This window comes from Malaya genurostris, chromosome 2, assembly GCF_030247185.1.
Source record: "Malaya genurostris strain Urasoe2022 chromosome 2, Malgen_1.1, whole genome shotgun sequence".
In the NCBI taxonomy this organism is placed as follows: Eukaryota; Metazoa; Arthropoda; class Insecta; order Diptera; family Culicidae; genus Malaya; species Malaya genurostris.
Window position 1 is genome coordinate 343849040 of NC_080571.1, and position 14999 is coordinate 343864038.

The window sequence follows — 14999 nt, forward strand, 5'->3', positions numbered from 1 at the left end:
CAGTGATGCCACTTTCCCTGAGGTCAAATCCGTAGATTTGGCTTCATGTCTACTTATGCTCGTATATGATCTATTGAGACGAACTTTCCGTGCGGAAGTCTTTCGACTGACAAAACATCCTTCCCAATAAAGACAAAACAACTCACTAAACACGTCAACATGTTTAAAATGAAAACTAGTAAACACCAAATACAAAAATAAAATCAAAAGGTACGTAAAATTAACAGTTTGGAATTCAAAGCGATATAAACAGACTGACTAATCGGTGACGATAGATGTTTGATAATTAGACATGAGGAAAAAATATCTCTAATAACGATGTGACAATATTCAATTATTTTTCTTTGGTATCTAGAGAAAATAAAAAATGAATAGACAATAATTTTTTGAAGATATTATGTCAAATCCGTAGATTTTGAGTGGTCTATCCGTACTTCCGTAGAAAAGACAGAAATCCGTAGATCTACGGATAAATCCGTAGCGTTGGCATCACTGGTTGTAGGTTTACATTGAAAAGAGAAAATTTGAGCAAATATTCACTTGACTAACTTCGCGGCGTACGAATGTGCAGAGGTTTGCAAGCTAATTTGATGTTGTAAGATGGCGGATCAGCGTGAAAATAAAAAATACGACAGAAGCCAATTTTTGGTTTCTGCGAAAAAAGTAAACCGTCAGACCTGTCACATCGTGCTGCATTCGTCGGAACAACCAGTAATCAGAAGGAGCCCTGTCAGGGGAGTACGACGGGTGTTGTAAAATGTCCCACTTGAGCCAAATCTGGCCAAAACAATACGGTATGGTCGTGGGATCGAATGAACGGCAAAATTCGTTTTTGGAGACACTCTTTTTGGTATAGTTCCGATGTCATTATCTTATTTGTAACGAAAACTTTCGTTTTTTTGCCACAGCTGCAAGTGCCCTGCCAAATCATAAATTTTCTTGCAAATTTGTCGGCAAAAACAAATTTAAATTTGGCTGGAACATCCCCCCGAGCCGTTGCCAAGTAAAATTTTTGACCTGGGATTTGCCCGAAGTCAGCCTTGACATAGGTTTCATCGTCCATCAGAAGAGACCCGTCGAACTTGGTCAGCACCTGGTCATATAGTTTCCGAGCACAAATTTTGAACACACTATTCTGTTTTGTCGTGAATACGACTTACTTTACTATGGGGTGCCTTTCCAAAATTAGCCATATGGAAGAATGGGCAGAACTTAATCGTGAATATCTCGACTTGTATCAAAGGCAGCAACATAATTCTTTCACCATTTCATCAAAAATATGATCAGGAATTTAGGATAATATTTTGAGCAGTGTGAGATAACTACAATTAACTAAAATATTAAGTTTTCTCAAATTCTCAAACTTTGAAAACAGAGCGGAAAACTCTTTACTTTTGCTTGGCTTTTTCGTGCAAGGACGATCATTTCTTCTTGTGCGTTGGATGCAAGCAGACGTCGTGGGACCAGCAGCTTCGGAGAGTGCACCTTCTGCGTGGTTAAAACCTCAAACGCTCAGGTCATGCTCTCATTTGGACTTCAGTCGTCAGGTGGAGCAGTCGTCAATGAAAGCAGACCTTTTGCGTGGTATAAAGCCTAAAACGCTCAGGTCGTGCTTTCATTTGGACTAGTTCTTGAACTCAGGTCCAGTTCCTTATTCTAGAATTCTTCTATTCGGTTCTGTTTAGAACCATAATAATACTCTCAAAGATTTTTGCGAAATTTTGCTTTACTCTATACAACCCATTTGATGGTCGTGGCGAAAAATCGTCTTCAACTTTCAGAGCTTAGTTCCGGAATATGGGTTTAGAATTCAGACCCTGTATGCTGAACTGGATTCTGGAAAAAGATTCCGGAACTGATTTCAGTTTCGAAATTGTAGTTCTAGAACTAAAATCCAACTGAATACTGAGTCTGTTCTAAGTTCTTGAACTCAGGTCCAGTTCCTAATTCCAGGATTCTTCAAATAGGTTCTTTTTATCGTGAATACGACTTACTTTACTATGGGCGCTTTTTTTAAAATTAGCCATATGGAAGAATGGGCAGAGCTTAATCGTGAATATCTCGACATGTACTGATGGCAGCAACATAATTCTTTCACTATTTCATCAAAAATATGATCAGGAAGTTAGGATAATATTTTGAAGTGTGAGTTAACCACAAACAAATCAAAAATTAAGTTTTCTGAAAATTTTAAAACAACGCGGAAAACTCTTTATTTTTGCTTGGCTTTTTCGTGCAAGAACGACGATTTTGAGTTAGTCAGGCACATATCTTCACACAATCGATCAACTATCAATTCGAATTCGAAAGTGTAAAGAAATCGTGTCAGTTTTATTCGTATTCACGACATCCAGTTATGTCTCTGACATTACACTCCCGTACTTTTTATGGTCCGATTTGGCTGTTTGCTAGCTCGATACGACTTGATTCCTTCCCGGAGTCGAGTTCTCCTCACGGTACCATGGGCAGCACCGAATTTTCTTGCCAAATCACGGTCCGACAGATTAGGATTCCTCTTAATCGTCTTGAAAATCTTACCACGTAGTTTCCGGTCGACAGTTCCACTCCGACGATTGGCTTGAGGATTCCGAATCGTCGTCAATGTTTTCTTATACCGTTTGATAACGCGCCATACGGTATTTCTTGGCAATTTCAGCTGTTTAGCTTGCCTAGATGCAGATCACAATGGATTTTCCAAATAACTTTGCACAATTTCCCTTCTTTCGGCTTCCATGTTGATTGTTTACAAAGTACATTCGATTTGCGGAATGTCAAAATCCTACGTTAACTTCTAAATCCATCCACCAGGAGCGCCAAATTATGAGCAAAAGTTTGTTCCAATTCTAAATGAAGGAAGCTTTATGAACTGTATCGAATGACAGATGACTGAATATTAATAACAGACGTCTAACCTCTTGAAACTATCAACATCAGCTGTTACTATTCAATATTCCAAATATCCGAAGACATCTTCTGAAAACGAACCGAACTAATCTATGCTCCCAAGATTTTTGAATGCAAACACCGGATGAAAACATTGAATGCAGGAACCGGACGCGAATTTGGGAACACAAAAATTGTTAAAATTCATATCTTTTTTGCAAGATCCGAACAATAAAATTTGTACTCAAACACCCGGATAAAAACGTAACCGATTCTTCTAAAATAAATGTTTTTGTAAAAAAAAAGTATGTTTATAAATAATTTTTATATTACAAAATTCATGTCATGAACTTCTCGTAACTTTACTTTTGCCGGTTCGGACAGTAAATGGCAAACGACCTTTGCCTTTACTTTCTGACATATCAGAGACTCGAATGACTCGTATCGCTAATATGCCTAAGTTCGACTCCTCTGGTAGAAGGTAAAAGTTTAGATACAAGAAGCCTTCTGCTTACTTAAATGACCCTTGTCAGGTCTCACTTTTCCGCACTTTATCCTTCACATCCTTGCTCTTCCTTGAGTACTATGGCTCTATAATTTCATATTCTTTCTCCTCTTATAATCTCTAGTTAGTTTGATATCGTTAAAAAACCGAAAAAATTCAAAAATACTTACAGGGAGCTTTCGAACAAATTTGTATTAGTCCACGATTTGTTAGACGATTCGATATTAGCCACCGGTATAATCGAAATCATCCTTTCCAAAATCCAATTCAATTTTTCGGATACGGTGCAAATTGCGAACTGGAATCACCAATCAATAATTAATGCCCGAAAAGTGATCCATTTCCTGGTAAACGCAATTATAAAAGCTAGCCCCAATTCACACGAGAAGTCAGTACGCAAGTCACCAGCAAAAGCAACTAAACGAAAATGAAGGTATTCTGCGATATAGCTTCCTAAATTGAAACCACAAATAATTAACGATCTCTTTTTTTTCCTATAGGTCATCATTACCCTGCTCGTCACGATTGCCGCCGTTTCCGCTGTACCCTGGAACGGTTGGAACAATGGCCTCCACAGCTGGAATGGCTGGAACGGTTGGAACGACTGGAATACTGAGTCAATTTATGCCAAATCCTGGGCCAGTGCCGGCTGGCCAGTTTCGTCCGGATTGTACGGACCGAAAACCGTAGTTCAGGCAAACGTTGGTGCACTCAACTCGTGGGGATTGCCGTGGGGAACCTACGGAGCGGGTGCATACGGTTGGGGTAATAATGGTTACTGGGGAGGCGCCCCAGTGGTCAGCAAGTACATTAGCAAAACTCCACTGATTGCCGCTAATGTCATTTAGAAATGGTTGAAACAAAATTTGAGCTCCAAAAAGATGTTTATGTTGATTGTAAAAATTCAGAAATAAAATTTTATTGTAGTTTTCAGAAAAAAAATAAAATTTTGCCAGTCTTGCCAATCATTTCCAGTATTGCCAGTCTTGCCAATTATTGCCAGTCATTGTCATTCAAATCTTGTAGATTATTTATTTTTGAGATATTTGCGATTTTTTTTTGCACATAATACCGAATTCATGCTTGGAGAACTACCGACTAGCCTGTTCAGACGAGTGTTTTGATATCCTCGTATTTTGAATTTGACCGATACAGTCTCAACCTGTTACGTCAAATGAATCACGTTCAAAATGAGAATGGCAGAATACTCGACCTCTGCTTCTCGAGCCAATCCGATTGTGCACCCAGAATTATCGCAGCACCCTTTCCTTTGGTGAAATCCGTTAGACACCACCCTCCGCTCCACATTGTACTCGAATCAGATGGATCGTCGCACGACCGATATAATTCTCGCATCGTCAGCTACAATTTCAAAAAATCCGACTACAATAGTATCATTGTTTTTCTTTCTAACTTGACCTGGAGTGAAATTCGTGACAACGACGATGTTACTCTTGCGACTCAAACCTTTTCTAACGTTATGACGTATGCAATCGATCAATACGTTCCTAAGCGAATTATCCAGCCCTCTTGTTGCAATAGTGGGGTTTCGGCAGATTGATCGACTCGCGTTTAGTGATAAAAGGTACATTTAATAACGACTTAAAATTGACGGTACAAAAACACGTGTAGCTCTGCTAATATTGTAGTTTATTCTCTTCGATGACAAACTCGGTACATTCGGTCGCCGATGACCTCGACGGCATCTGTCATGCTGACACCTGTCAGCTGATGAGCCCATGTGGTGAATCGTGACCGGGGGTCTCCCAACACCTCCCCCTTTTTAGAGTTGATACGGCTCATACCTCGTGGGTGGTCTTCGAATCCGTGAAGACTTACGAAGCATCGGTTGTTGCTCTTGAGGATTGCTCTGGGGTTGACCTTGAGTCGGCATCTGTTTATTTGGTAGTTCTGGTGACAAAACTTCAGCCCCAACGTCCGCCTGTGACACTGCACCTGGTAGGTTGCAGCTTTCTAGGAGAATGTTGAGCGGAATCTGGACCTCCACTGCTTCCGTGCCCTGATGCTCTGGTTGATGACGACTTCGCATTTGATTACAGTGAGACCGGATCAAGGACTTCTTCTCCGGTAACCAGATGTTATACATCACCTTCCCAAGACGGTCGATCACAGTACCGGCTTCCCAGTACCACTTGTTGTTCCGGAACACCTTGGCCCACACGGAGTCCTGAGGATGATAGCGCCTTTCCTTTGTTCCGTGTTTGCGGTTGAACTGTTCTTCTTGGATGGTGTTTTCGGATATGTTTATCGGTGTAGGTGGACGAAGCAGCTCTAGTGATGGGCGAACTGTTCGGCCAAGCAGAACCTCGGCAGGAAATTTCCCATCAGGAGCGTTGCGACAGGGCGTTGACCTGTAGCACAGCAGGAACGTGTCGATAGCTTCATCTGCGGTTCCTCCCCCTGCAGAGCCTCTCTGCAAGCCCGTTGCTTTGCGGATGAAACAGTGCTGCTCTCAGATGAATGAAGGCATTGCTGCAACAGAAGGACTCGAATTGCTCGCTGGTAAATTGAGTCCCATTATCCGTGACCAGTGTTTCCGGGTATCCAAATCTGGCGAAAATACCCCGAAGCATGCGTAAGGTAACTGCAGTGGTGATGTCCTTCGTCTGGATAACCTCGGGCCACTTTGAGAAAGCGTCCACCAGGATGAGATAGTATTGCCCTCCAACAGGACCGGCGTAATTCAGATGTACTCGCTGCCATGACTTTTCCGGAGATGGCCAGGATTCCAGGTTAGTCTTCCGGTCGGTCTTCGCTACGCTGGCACAATCGTTACACTTCCCAACAGTTTTGGCAACGTCGTCGTCGATGTTGGGCCAAAAGACATACTGGCGTGCAATCGATCGCATACGTTCCACACCAGGGTGCCCCTTGTGCAGCTGCTGCAACACTCGTTTACGGTAAGCTTGCGGAATCACCACTCGTTCTCCATACATCAAGCATTCTTCGACAACTGACAGGGCATCACGGCGCAGGTACAACTGCTGAATTTGCGAGTCCGAAATGCACGTCTTCTTCGTAGGCCATCCGTTGTGACGTGACGGATAACTTGCTGCAATGTGCCATCGACTCCAGTTTCTGTAGTGATTTGCTTGAATGAGAGCGGTAAGCCATCTAGCGCTTGGTTGACAACGCTTTTGACTGTTCGTCCTAACTCCATGGTTGCAATCACGAACTCCTCCTCTGGCCGAATGTTGCTGTTAATGAGACGTGACAGTACATCGGCATGTCCAAAGCTGTCCGTGGAAATGTAGCGAATGTCGAAGTCGTACAGGCGTATCCGAATTTCTGCGTCGTCCTTTGACTTGAGGCCACTGACCAAGATGAAGCACTTGAATTGTTCCTCAGTCAATTCCGACAGCCTAAAATCAACACAAGCTTTGTTAACCTTGCACGAGTATGCCAGATAATCATCACTATCTTCTTTGGTTGCCTGGAAGCAATGATATCTGCGTCGGAAGATGGATACGGCAGCTCCAAACAGCAACTTGAGCTTCTCGACGGTCTGCACAAAAATAAAATCCCTTGCGAAACTTGGCAAAATGAAGCTGTTGTATCGCTCGTGATCCAGTGGGCTCAGTTTTCGTAGTAGAAGCTTACTTTGGCGGCGTCATCCATTCTGGCGGCATCTCTATCAAAGAGATCGGCATAGCGAGAAAACCACGCGTCGAAAGTGTGCCCATTGTCTTTCCACCATGTTGCTTGATAGGGAATCCAGCACAGTTTCATTGCGAGACAAACCTTGGACGGCATTTTGTGTTTCCACCAGCTGCCGGGACATCTGCTGCATGAGCGATTGTTGATTAGCGAGTATCTGCAACACCGCCTCCGATACATCTCGAGGTTGTCCCGGATTTCTCTCCGCCATCGCTGATTTTCTTGCACTTTACCGCACTGACCAAAAATGCTGTTTTTTTCTCAAAAAACGCGCCCGAAACAGCAAAACTTCTACAGCGTCGTCGCCACTGTTGCAATAGTGGGGGTTCGGCAGATTGATCGACTCGCGTTTAGTGATAAAAGGTACATTTAATAACGACTTAAAATTGACGGTACAAAAACGCGTGTAGCTCTGCTAATATTGTAGTTTATTCTCTTCGATGACAAACTCGGTACATCCGGTCGCCGATGACCTCGACGGCATTTGTCATGCTGACACCTGTCAGCTGATGAGCCCATGTGGTGAATCGTGACCGGGGGTCTCCCAACACCTCCAATCAGGCTCCGTGGTAAACCGCAGAGCTAATACGTTTAGAAATTTCAAAAAGGACTGCATTGAAAAAATTCTCGAAGAATGGCGGCTTAGTGTTTCGACAAAACTACACGCAAATAAACAAAGTATATAAAAAGACAGCCAAGCGTTGCTACTTGAACTATTTGTGCAAGGTGCAGAGGAGGCCAAATTCCGATCCAAAATCATTTTGGAAACATGTTAACGAGCTAAGAAAGTAATCGGATCTACCCTCGACCATGTTTTACGAGCAACAAACTGGTTCCTGCACGCAAGAGATAAGCGATATGTTTATAAAAAAAATTTCGAGCGTTTTTTCTAGAGAGACCTTAAGCCCGTACCAAATCTCTCAGGCGGCTCTTAATGTTCCCATATCGAGCCAGTCTTTGAATTTAATCAATATCGACATCGACGCTGTACTAACGGCAATCGTAAAACTTAAACCTTCACACTCTGCTGGACCCGGCGGTATCCCGGCAGTTGTCTTGAAGAGATGTTCAAGTGCAATAGTAACTCCCTTATGCCAACTGTTTCAACTATCACTCACGACCGGAGTCTTTCCCGTTATGTGGAAATCTTCCTACATGTTTCCAGTTCACAAAAAAGGAGACAAAAAGAACATTGACAATTATCGTGGAATTACTGCCCTAAGCACCATATCTAAATTGTTCGAATTAGTAGTCCTTCAGCCAATTTTCGACCACTGTGAACAATACATCGCGGAAACTCAACACGGATTCATGCCGAAACGCTCCACTGCTACTAATCTCTTATCTTTTACGACGTACGTAATGGATGCTATGTCTAATGGCTTCCAAACGGATGCTATTCACACGGATCTCTCCGCAGCGTTTGATAAAATCAATCACGCTATCACGATCGCCAAACTGGATAGGTTGGGTTTCGGTTCCAGTATTCTTCGATGGATGCAATCGTATCTCTGCAATCGACGGCTGGCGGATAAAATCAATGACAGTCTATGGCAGGAATTCTTTGCTTTTTCCGGAATACCTCAAGGAAGCCATCTCGGTCCACTGATTTTCCTCCTTTATTTCAACGATGTAAATTATTCGCTGGAAGGCCCACGACTATCTTTTGCTGATGACTTAAAGTTATACCAAATAATCAAGAGATGCTTCATACTTTCAGCGTCAACTGACCATTTTTTCAAGGTGGTGCGAGATCAACCGAATGACTTTAAACATTAGTAAATGCTCTGTTATCACATTCACTCGTAAAAAAAACCCTTTGCAGTTTGATTATTGCCTCCATGATGCAACGATTAAAAGAGTCACTGAATTACAAGCAGCATATTGGTTACATAGTTACGAAGGCTTCTCGTTGCTTGGGATTTGTTATGAGAACTGCTAAGCGCTTCACAGATATATACTGTTTGAAGTCGCTCTACTGCTCACTTGTTCGCTCAACACTCGAATACTGCTCGGTGATATGAAACCCTCACTATGTTAACGGTGTTCTCAGAATTGAGTCAATCCCACGACGTTTCGTTCGTTTCGCTCTTCGCAAATTGCCCTGGAACAAATGTAAAAAAATGTTCGTCGACGACAATATCAACGTTCTCGTGATCCTGCTATGAAAAACATAGTGAAGGATTTACAAAAAATATTAAACATAGATTTACTCGTTTGCGAAATGAAAATATTGCTAAAGAAGTTGAACAAATTAAACCTTATTCTAAACCTTTCTGGAAACTTTCTAAGGTTCTTAAGAAACCTCAGAAACCAATTCCTGCTCTCAAGGAAGGAAATCAAATACTTCTTACAAATGGCGAAAAAGCTCAAAAACTTGCTCAGCAGTTCGAGAGTGTCCACAATTTTAACGTTTGAACGTTGTGAGTCCTATTGAAAATGAAGTCTCACTGAAATATGATCATATTTCAACCCAAGTGTTATCACAAGATGACTTTATTGAGACGAATTTTGATGAAATTAAATCAATTATTAGGAAACTCAAAAACATGAAGGCTCCTAATAATGGTAATGATGGAATTTTTAATATTCTTATTAAAAATCTTCCCGATGTTGCCTTGAGACTTCTGGTTAAAATTTTCAACAAGTGTTTTTCATTAGCTTACTTCCCAAAAAGATGGAAAAACGCTAAAGTAATTCCTATCCTCAAACCTGATAAAAACCCAGCAGAAACATCAAGTTATCGACCAATTAGCTTACTTTCTTCTATCAGTAAACTTTTTGAAAAAATTATCTTGTTGAGAATGATGTCTCATATAAATGAGAATTCAATTTTTCTACCAGAGCAGTTTGGATTACGTCATGAACATTCAACTACTCATCAACTTGTCAGAGTCACGAACATGATAAAAGCAAATAAATCTTCAGGAGTTGCTCTTCTAGACATAGAAAAAGCATTCGACAGTGTTTGGCACAAAGGTTTAATAGCAAAAATGTCTGATTTCCAGTTTCCTATTTATTTGATCAAAATGATTCAAAATTATTTAATTGATCGCACTCTTCAGGTTAGCTATCAGAATTGTAAATCTGAATTGCTACCCGTACGAGCCGGTGTTCCGCAGGGTTCGAGCGTAGCTCCAATCTTGTATAATATTTTCACTTCTGATCTTCCAAATCTACCTCATCTACCTTCTGATCTTCATAATCTATTCACAGGTAGAAATATAAGAGTGATCTGCAGTCGCCTACAAAGAAGTTTAAATATTTTCGGTGATTATCTGTCAAAATGGAAAATTAAACCGAAACGCAATTAATTATCTTTCCTCATAAGCCAAGAGCTTCTTTTTTTAAAGCAAACAATAATCACATTCTCAAATTGAATGGCTTGGAATTGACATGGTCTGATCAAGCTAAATACTGAAAGGTTTAACGTATGACAAAAAACTCACTTTCAAGGATCACATTGAAAGAATCCAGGTAAAGTGTAATAAATATATTAAATGTTTATATCCTCTTATAAACAGAAATTCTAAGCTCTGTCTAAAAAACAAATTGTTAATTTATAAACAAATTTTCAGACCAGCCATGCTTTATGCAGTACCAATTTGGTCAAGTTGTTGTTCCACCAGGATGAAAACGCTTCAAAGGATTCAGAATAAAATTCTGAAAATGATTTTGAAGCGTCCTCCCTGGTTTAGTACAAATGAGTTACACAGACTCACAAATATAGAACCATTAGATGTAATGTCACATAGAATTATAAGCAAATTCCGAAAAAAATCGATGCAATATTCAATTGAATCGATTCGCTCTCTGTATTAGTGAGTAAGTTAGTATATAAGTTCCTTTTCTCCATTACACAATACAAGTAGGTTTAGAATTTTCCCTACACAAAAATCTCAGAATTGCGGAAGCAAATGATGTCCTCATGGTATCAACCAAATCATATATATATATATATATATATATATATATATATATATATATATATATATATATATATATATATATATATATATATATATATATAATAGGGCTGAAAAGTCACCACTTGTGACTGAACACCCAATTTAAATCCTAATAATTTAATTTTAACTCATATTCCAATAAATAGTTATTTAAAAAAACGGTGCCGTCATTGGATTGCAACGAACCTTCAACGGTGTTTCTACGGGCCTCGATTTTCATTTTTCCCGCAGCCGAATAAGAGAATTTTTTTTAATATTCTTAGAAACAGTCATTAGGGCTTAAATTTGTTTGTTGATTAAATAAATAAATAAACAAATAAATAAATAAATAAATAAATAAATAAATAAATAAATAAATAAATAAATAAATGATTGATCTCTGTTATCTATCTATCTATCTATCTATCTATCTATATATATAAAAATGCAGAGATCATTCTTTGTAATCGCATCACGTAAGAACGGATGGACGGATTGAGATGCTTTTTTCTTTTGTTTGATCAGTTTTTACCCCCACCGGGTTCGTACATCAAAAAAATTAGGAAAACTTACCGGAAAAGTGGGAAAAACCAATAAAGTTATTTTGTATGGACAATGGAATTTTCCACTGCAAAAGTCGCCAATGATTGCTAGATCTACAATTGATGTTTGGCGCTCAATGAGATGCTCAGTATTTCGCCGTTGAAGAAAAGAATACTAGATCTTTGGAAAATCGTTTGGCGCGCAACGAGTAGATTTGGGTGGAGATTTTACATGCATGATTGATTCGTCATTTGGAAACACGTGCTTAATAGGGTATCAAAATCATTACTTGCCAAATGACTGTTTTAGCTATAACGTAAACAGAAGCACAAGTTCTAATGTCATTTAACAGTAGATGTAGTTAGATGAATTATGTTGGCCATCGTGGCCGTGAGTTGAACAAATCAAATTATGTAACGATTTTTTTACGTATCAATGATAGATTCTGCTGTTGAAATAATGAGTTCAGATGAAAATATTTTTTTATCATGACATTTGTAAGCTGCTTAAGCCAAATCATTTAATTTTCCGAACTTTGGTTTACTTGACGAATTACCATATGCGAATCGTGAATATCATATCTGAAGGAGAAATCGTGGCATGTAAGAACCATTAGTTGTGAGATCTGCTGTTTTATACATTGGCTTTAACGATAAGAATAATCACTCCTCATGTTCACTCCGCTAGAACAGAATATTGATTCTCAGGACTGAATACTAAGCAAAACGACGTGGTGGCTCGACGAATGAGAAGCCTTTTGATGTCATGTCAAAGTTAATGGACACAATATTTTATAAAAGGGTAATATGAACTTTCGAATGTCCAAGTATTTTTCATTTTATCGCTAATTCGTTAATCGAAAATTGATCCTGTCATTATCCTGCTACGAACATTCATCAAACACGACTAAGTAATATCAGTAGCGGTGAAGTAGGTTATGGACAACCGTTCAAAATTAGTTTATTACTTTCGATAATCCCTAAGGATTTGCTATTAAGTACAAATACTAGTACTATTCAGTACAAATAAGTCTTAATATTCAATGATAAACAACAATCCCCGAGGGCTGCTTTTGGAAATTTGTGGGGTCAATTTAAAGTATTTATCTTGGTCATCTCTTTTTCATCCATCTGTTAATTTATTTGTTTGTTTATTTAGGAGCAAGGGAAAAGCCTGTTGGAGCTGAGATTTTGGTTCTCCTTCTCCAGCAGGCATAAAACATTCTCATCTTTTGTATCAACAAATAACATTTGACCAAATGATACATAACGAAATCTTTAATTACCCTTATTTAAACTACAAAGCTAACTAACAACTATTCATATTGACTAATTATCCTAATAAAACTAGCGGGAAAAGATTTGGAGAAAACGGGTTTTAATGGCGTTACGAGATAAATCGAAATTGAATCCAGAGCAAGTATTGAATACGCGACATATACTAGAAAACGGTTCAATGAACCCTTAGTTAGTTCTAGTACGAGGAATTCTGAGAAAGGGATTAAACCGCAAATTACGCCGAAGAATGTCAAAACTTAGCTGTTGTAGGAGATCTGCACTATCAATTCGAGATTGGATGAGGTCCGCGACGAAAACAGCTTTTTGTGTATCACAGCGGACAGATAGCAAATCGAAGTGTATGTCTACAACGATTTTCGTAGCTTGGAAGATTAAATGGATCTCTCCAGGCGACGCAAAGCAAAACGAATGAACTTGCACTGAACAGTTTCAATGCGTAGCTTATCTGTTTGATAATATGGTGCCCAAACAACAACAGCATACTCGCGAACTAGAGCGCAATATAACGATTTCAGGCAGTATATGTTATTGAAATTTGTTGAGATGCGAAAGATGAAACCTAGCATCTTTAATGCCTTAGATAGGGTATATTCTATGTGATCTTTGAGACTAAGCTTTGAATCCAATAACACTCCTAGATCCTTAATTGATGTCTCCCGTTTTAGTACAGCTTGCGAAATAGTGTAATCATACATGATCGTGGTTCGTTTACGAGAGAAGGAGATAACGAAACATTTGAAGGCGTTTATAACCATTCTGTTGACGTTGCACCAGTTAAAAAATACATCCAACTGTGACTGCAAGAAGTTTGAGTCTTTCAGATATTTGATGAGATGAAACAGCTTGAAATCGTAGGCGAATGATAGCTTCATGCATTGCATGCGAAATTTAGATCATTTAGATATAGCAGAAATATGAATAGTCCTAGATGGCTTCCCTGAGGAATGCCAGAGCTCACGATGAATGATGGAGTAACGCAGCCGCCAATTTTCACGGTCATACTACGACCAGTCAGATATGATTCAATCAAATCTATCATCCCACATGTCAAATCTTTAGTTTGAGAGAGATATACAATCTCTGTTCAATACACTGACTCGAAGGATGAGATGGCAAACGGTGCATTTGTTTAGTTTTTGCGTAACAAAAGCATTGAACATATCCACAATAATTCTTGATGATATTTCTTCTTCGAGACGAAGTTATTGTGTTGGATATGAATTTGTCGTAATTCGTTTATTGTAAGCCAAGTAATCAGTAAAATAATGGAAAGAAACATAAACGTTTGGCAACTCTGCTGTTCGAAAACACAAATTTAAAAAAAATAATTTCAGGCGAGACGAAGTTCGACGGGTCAGCTAGTATATATATAACAATGCAGAAGTCATTCTTTGTAATCGCATCACGTAAGAACGGATGGGCGGATTTACAAGATTATTTTTTTGTTTGATCAGTTTTTACCCCCACCGGGTTCGTACATAAAAAATAGGAAAACTTGCCGGAAAAGTGAGAAAAACCAATAAAGTTATTTTGTATGGACAATGGAATTTTCCACTAAAAAAGTCGCCAATGATTGCTAGATCATCGATAGGTGTTTGGCGCATAACGAGTTGAATAAGTGTTTGGCCGTCGAAGAAAGGAAGGAATACTAGATCGTTGAAAGAATCTTTTGGCGCGCAACGAGTTGATTTGTGTGAAGTTTTCACATGCATACTTGATTCATGTGGTTCGTCATTCCGAGCCACGTGCTTAATTGGACATCAAAAATATTTCTTGCAAATGACTCATTAACGGAATGCATATGAATGTTATAGAAAACCCCTGTAGGCAGTAGAAAAAGTTCTGATATCGTTTACCAGTTGATGGATTGTGTGTAATGGAGTTCGATAAATAATTCTGGTCATTGTGAGCGCGAGTTTAACACATCAGAAACTTTTTAAATGAATCAATGAAAAGATTGTTCTGTAGAAGCACTAAATTGTTCAATATGATTATCATTATGGATTTATACTGCCATTTTAATTTCCTATTCTGAGAAGAATGTTCAAATTGGTAAGATCAATACCTGAACAAAATCCACTTTATTAGAGCCCTAAAGTACGCGTGGCACTTTTTGGCAACTTGAATATACAGAACAAGTTCTGA

At 39.2% G+C, this 14999-nt stretch overlaps 1 protein-coding gene across 1 annotated transcript; it reads right to left on the reverse strand.

The window, feature by feature from the left end:
- Positions 1-5171: 5171 nt before the first annotated feature.
- Positions 5172-7027, reverse strand: LOC131429376 (uncharacterized protein K02A2.6-like). The gene is made up of 4 exons (XM_058593454.1): positions 7010-7027; positions 6565-6914; positions 5831-6487; positions 5172-5760 (listed from the first exon to the last, which is right to left on the reverse strand). The coding sequence occupies exons 1-4, from the start codon at positions 7025-7027 to the stop codon at positions 5172-5174; spliced, it is 1614 nt and encodes a 537-aa protein (XP_058449437.1).
- Positions 7028-14999: the final 7972 nt, after the last annotated feature.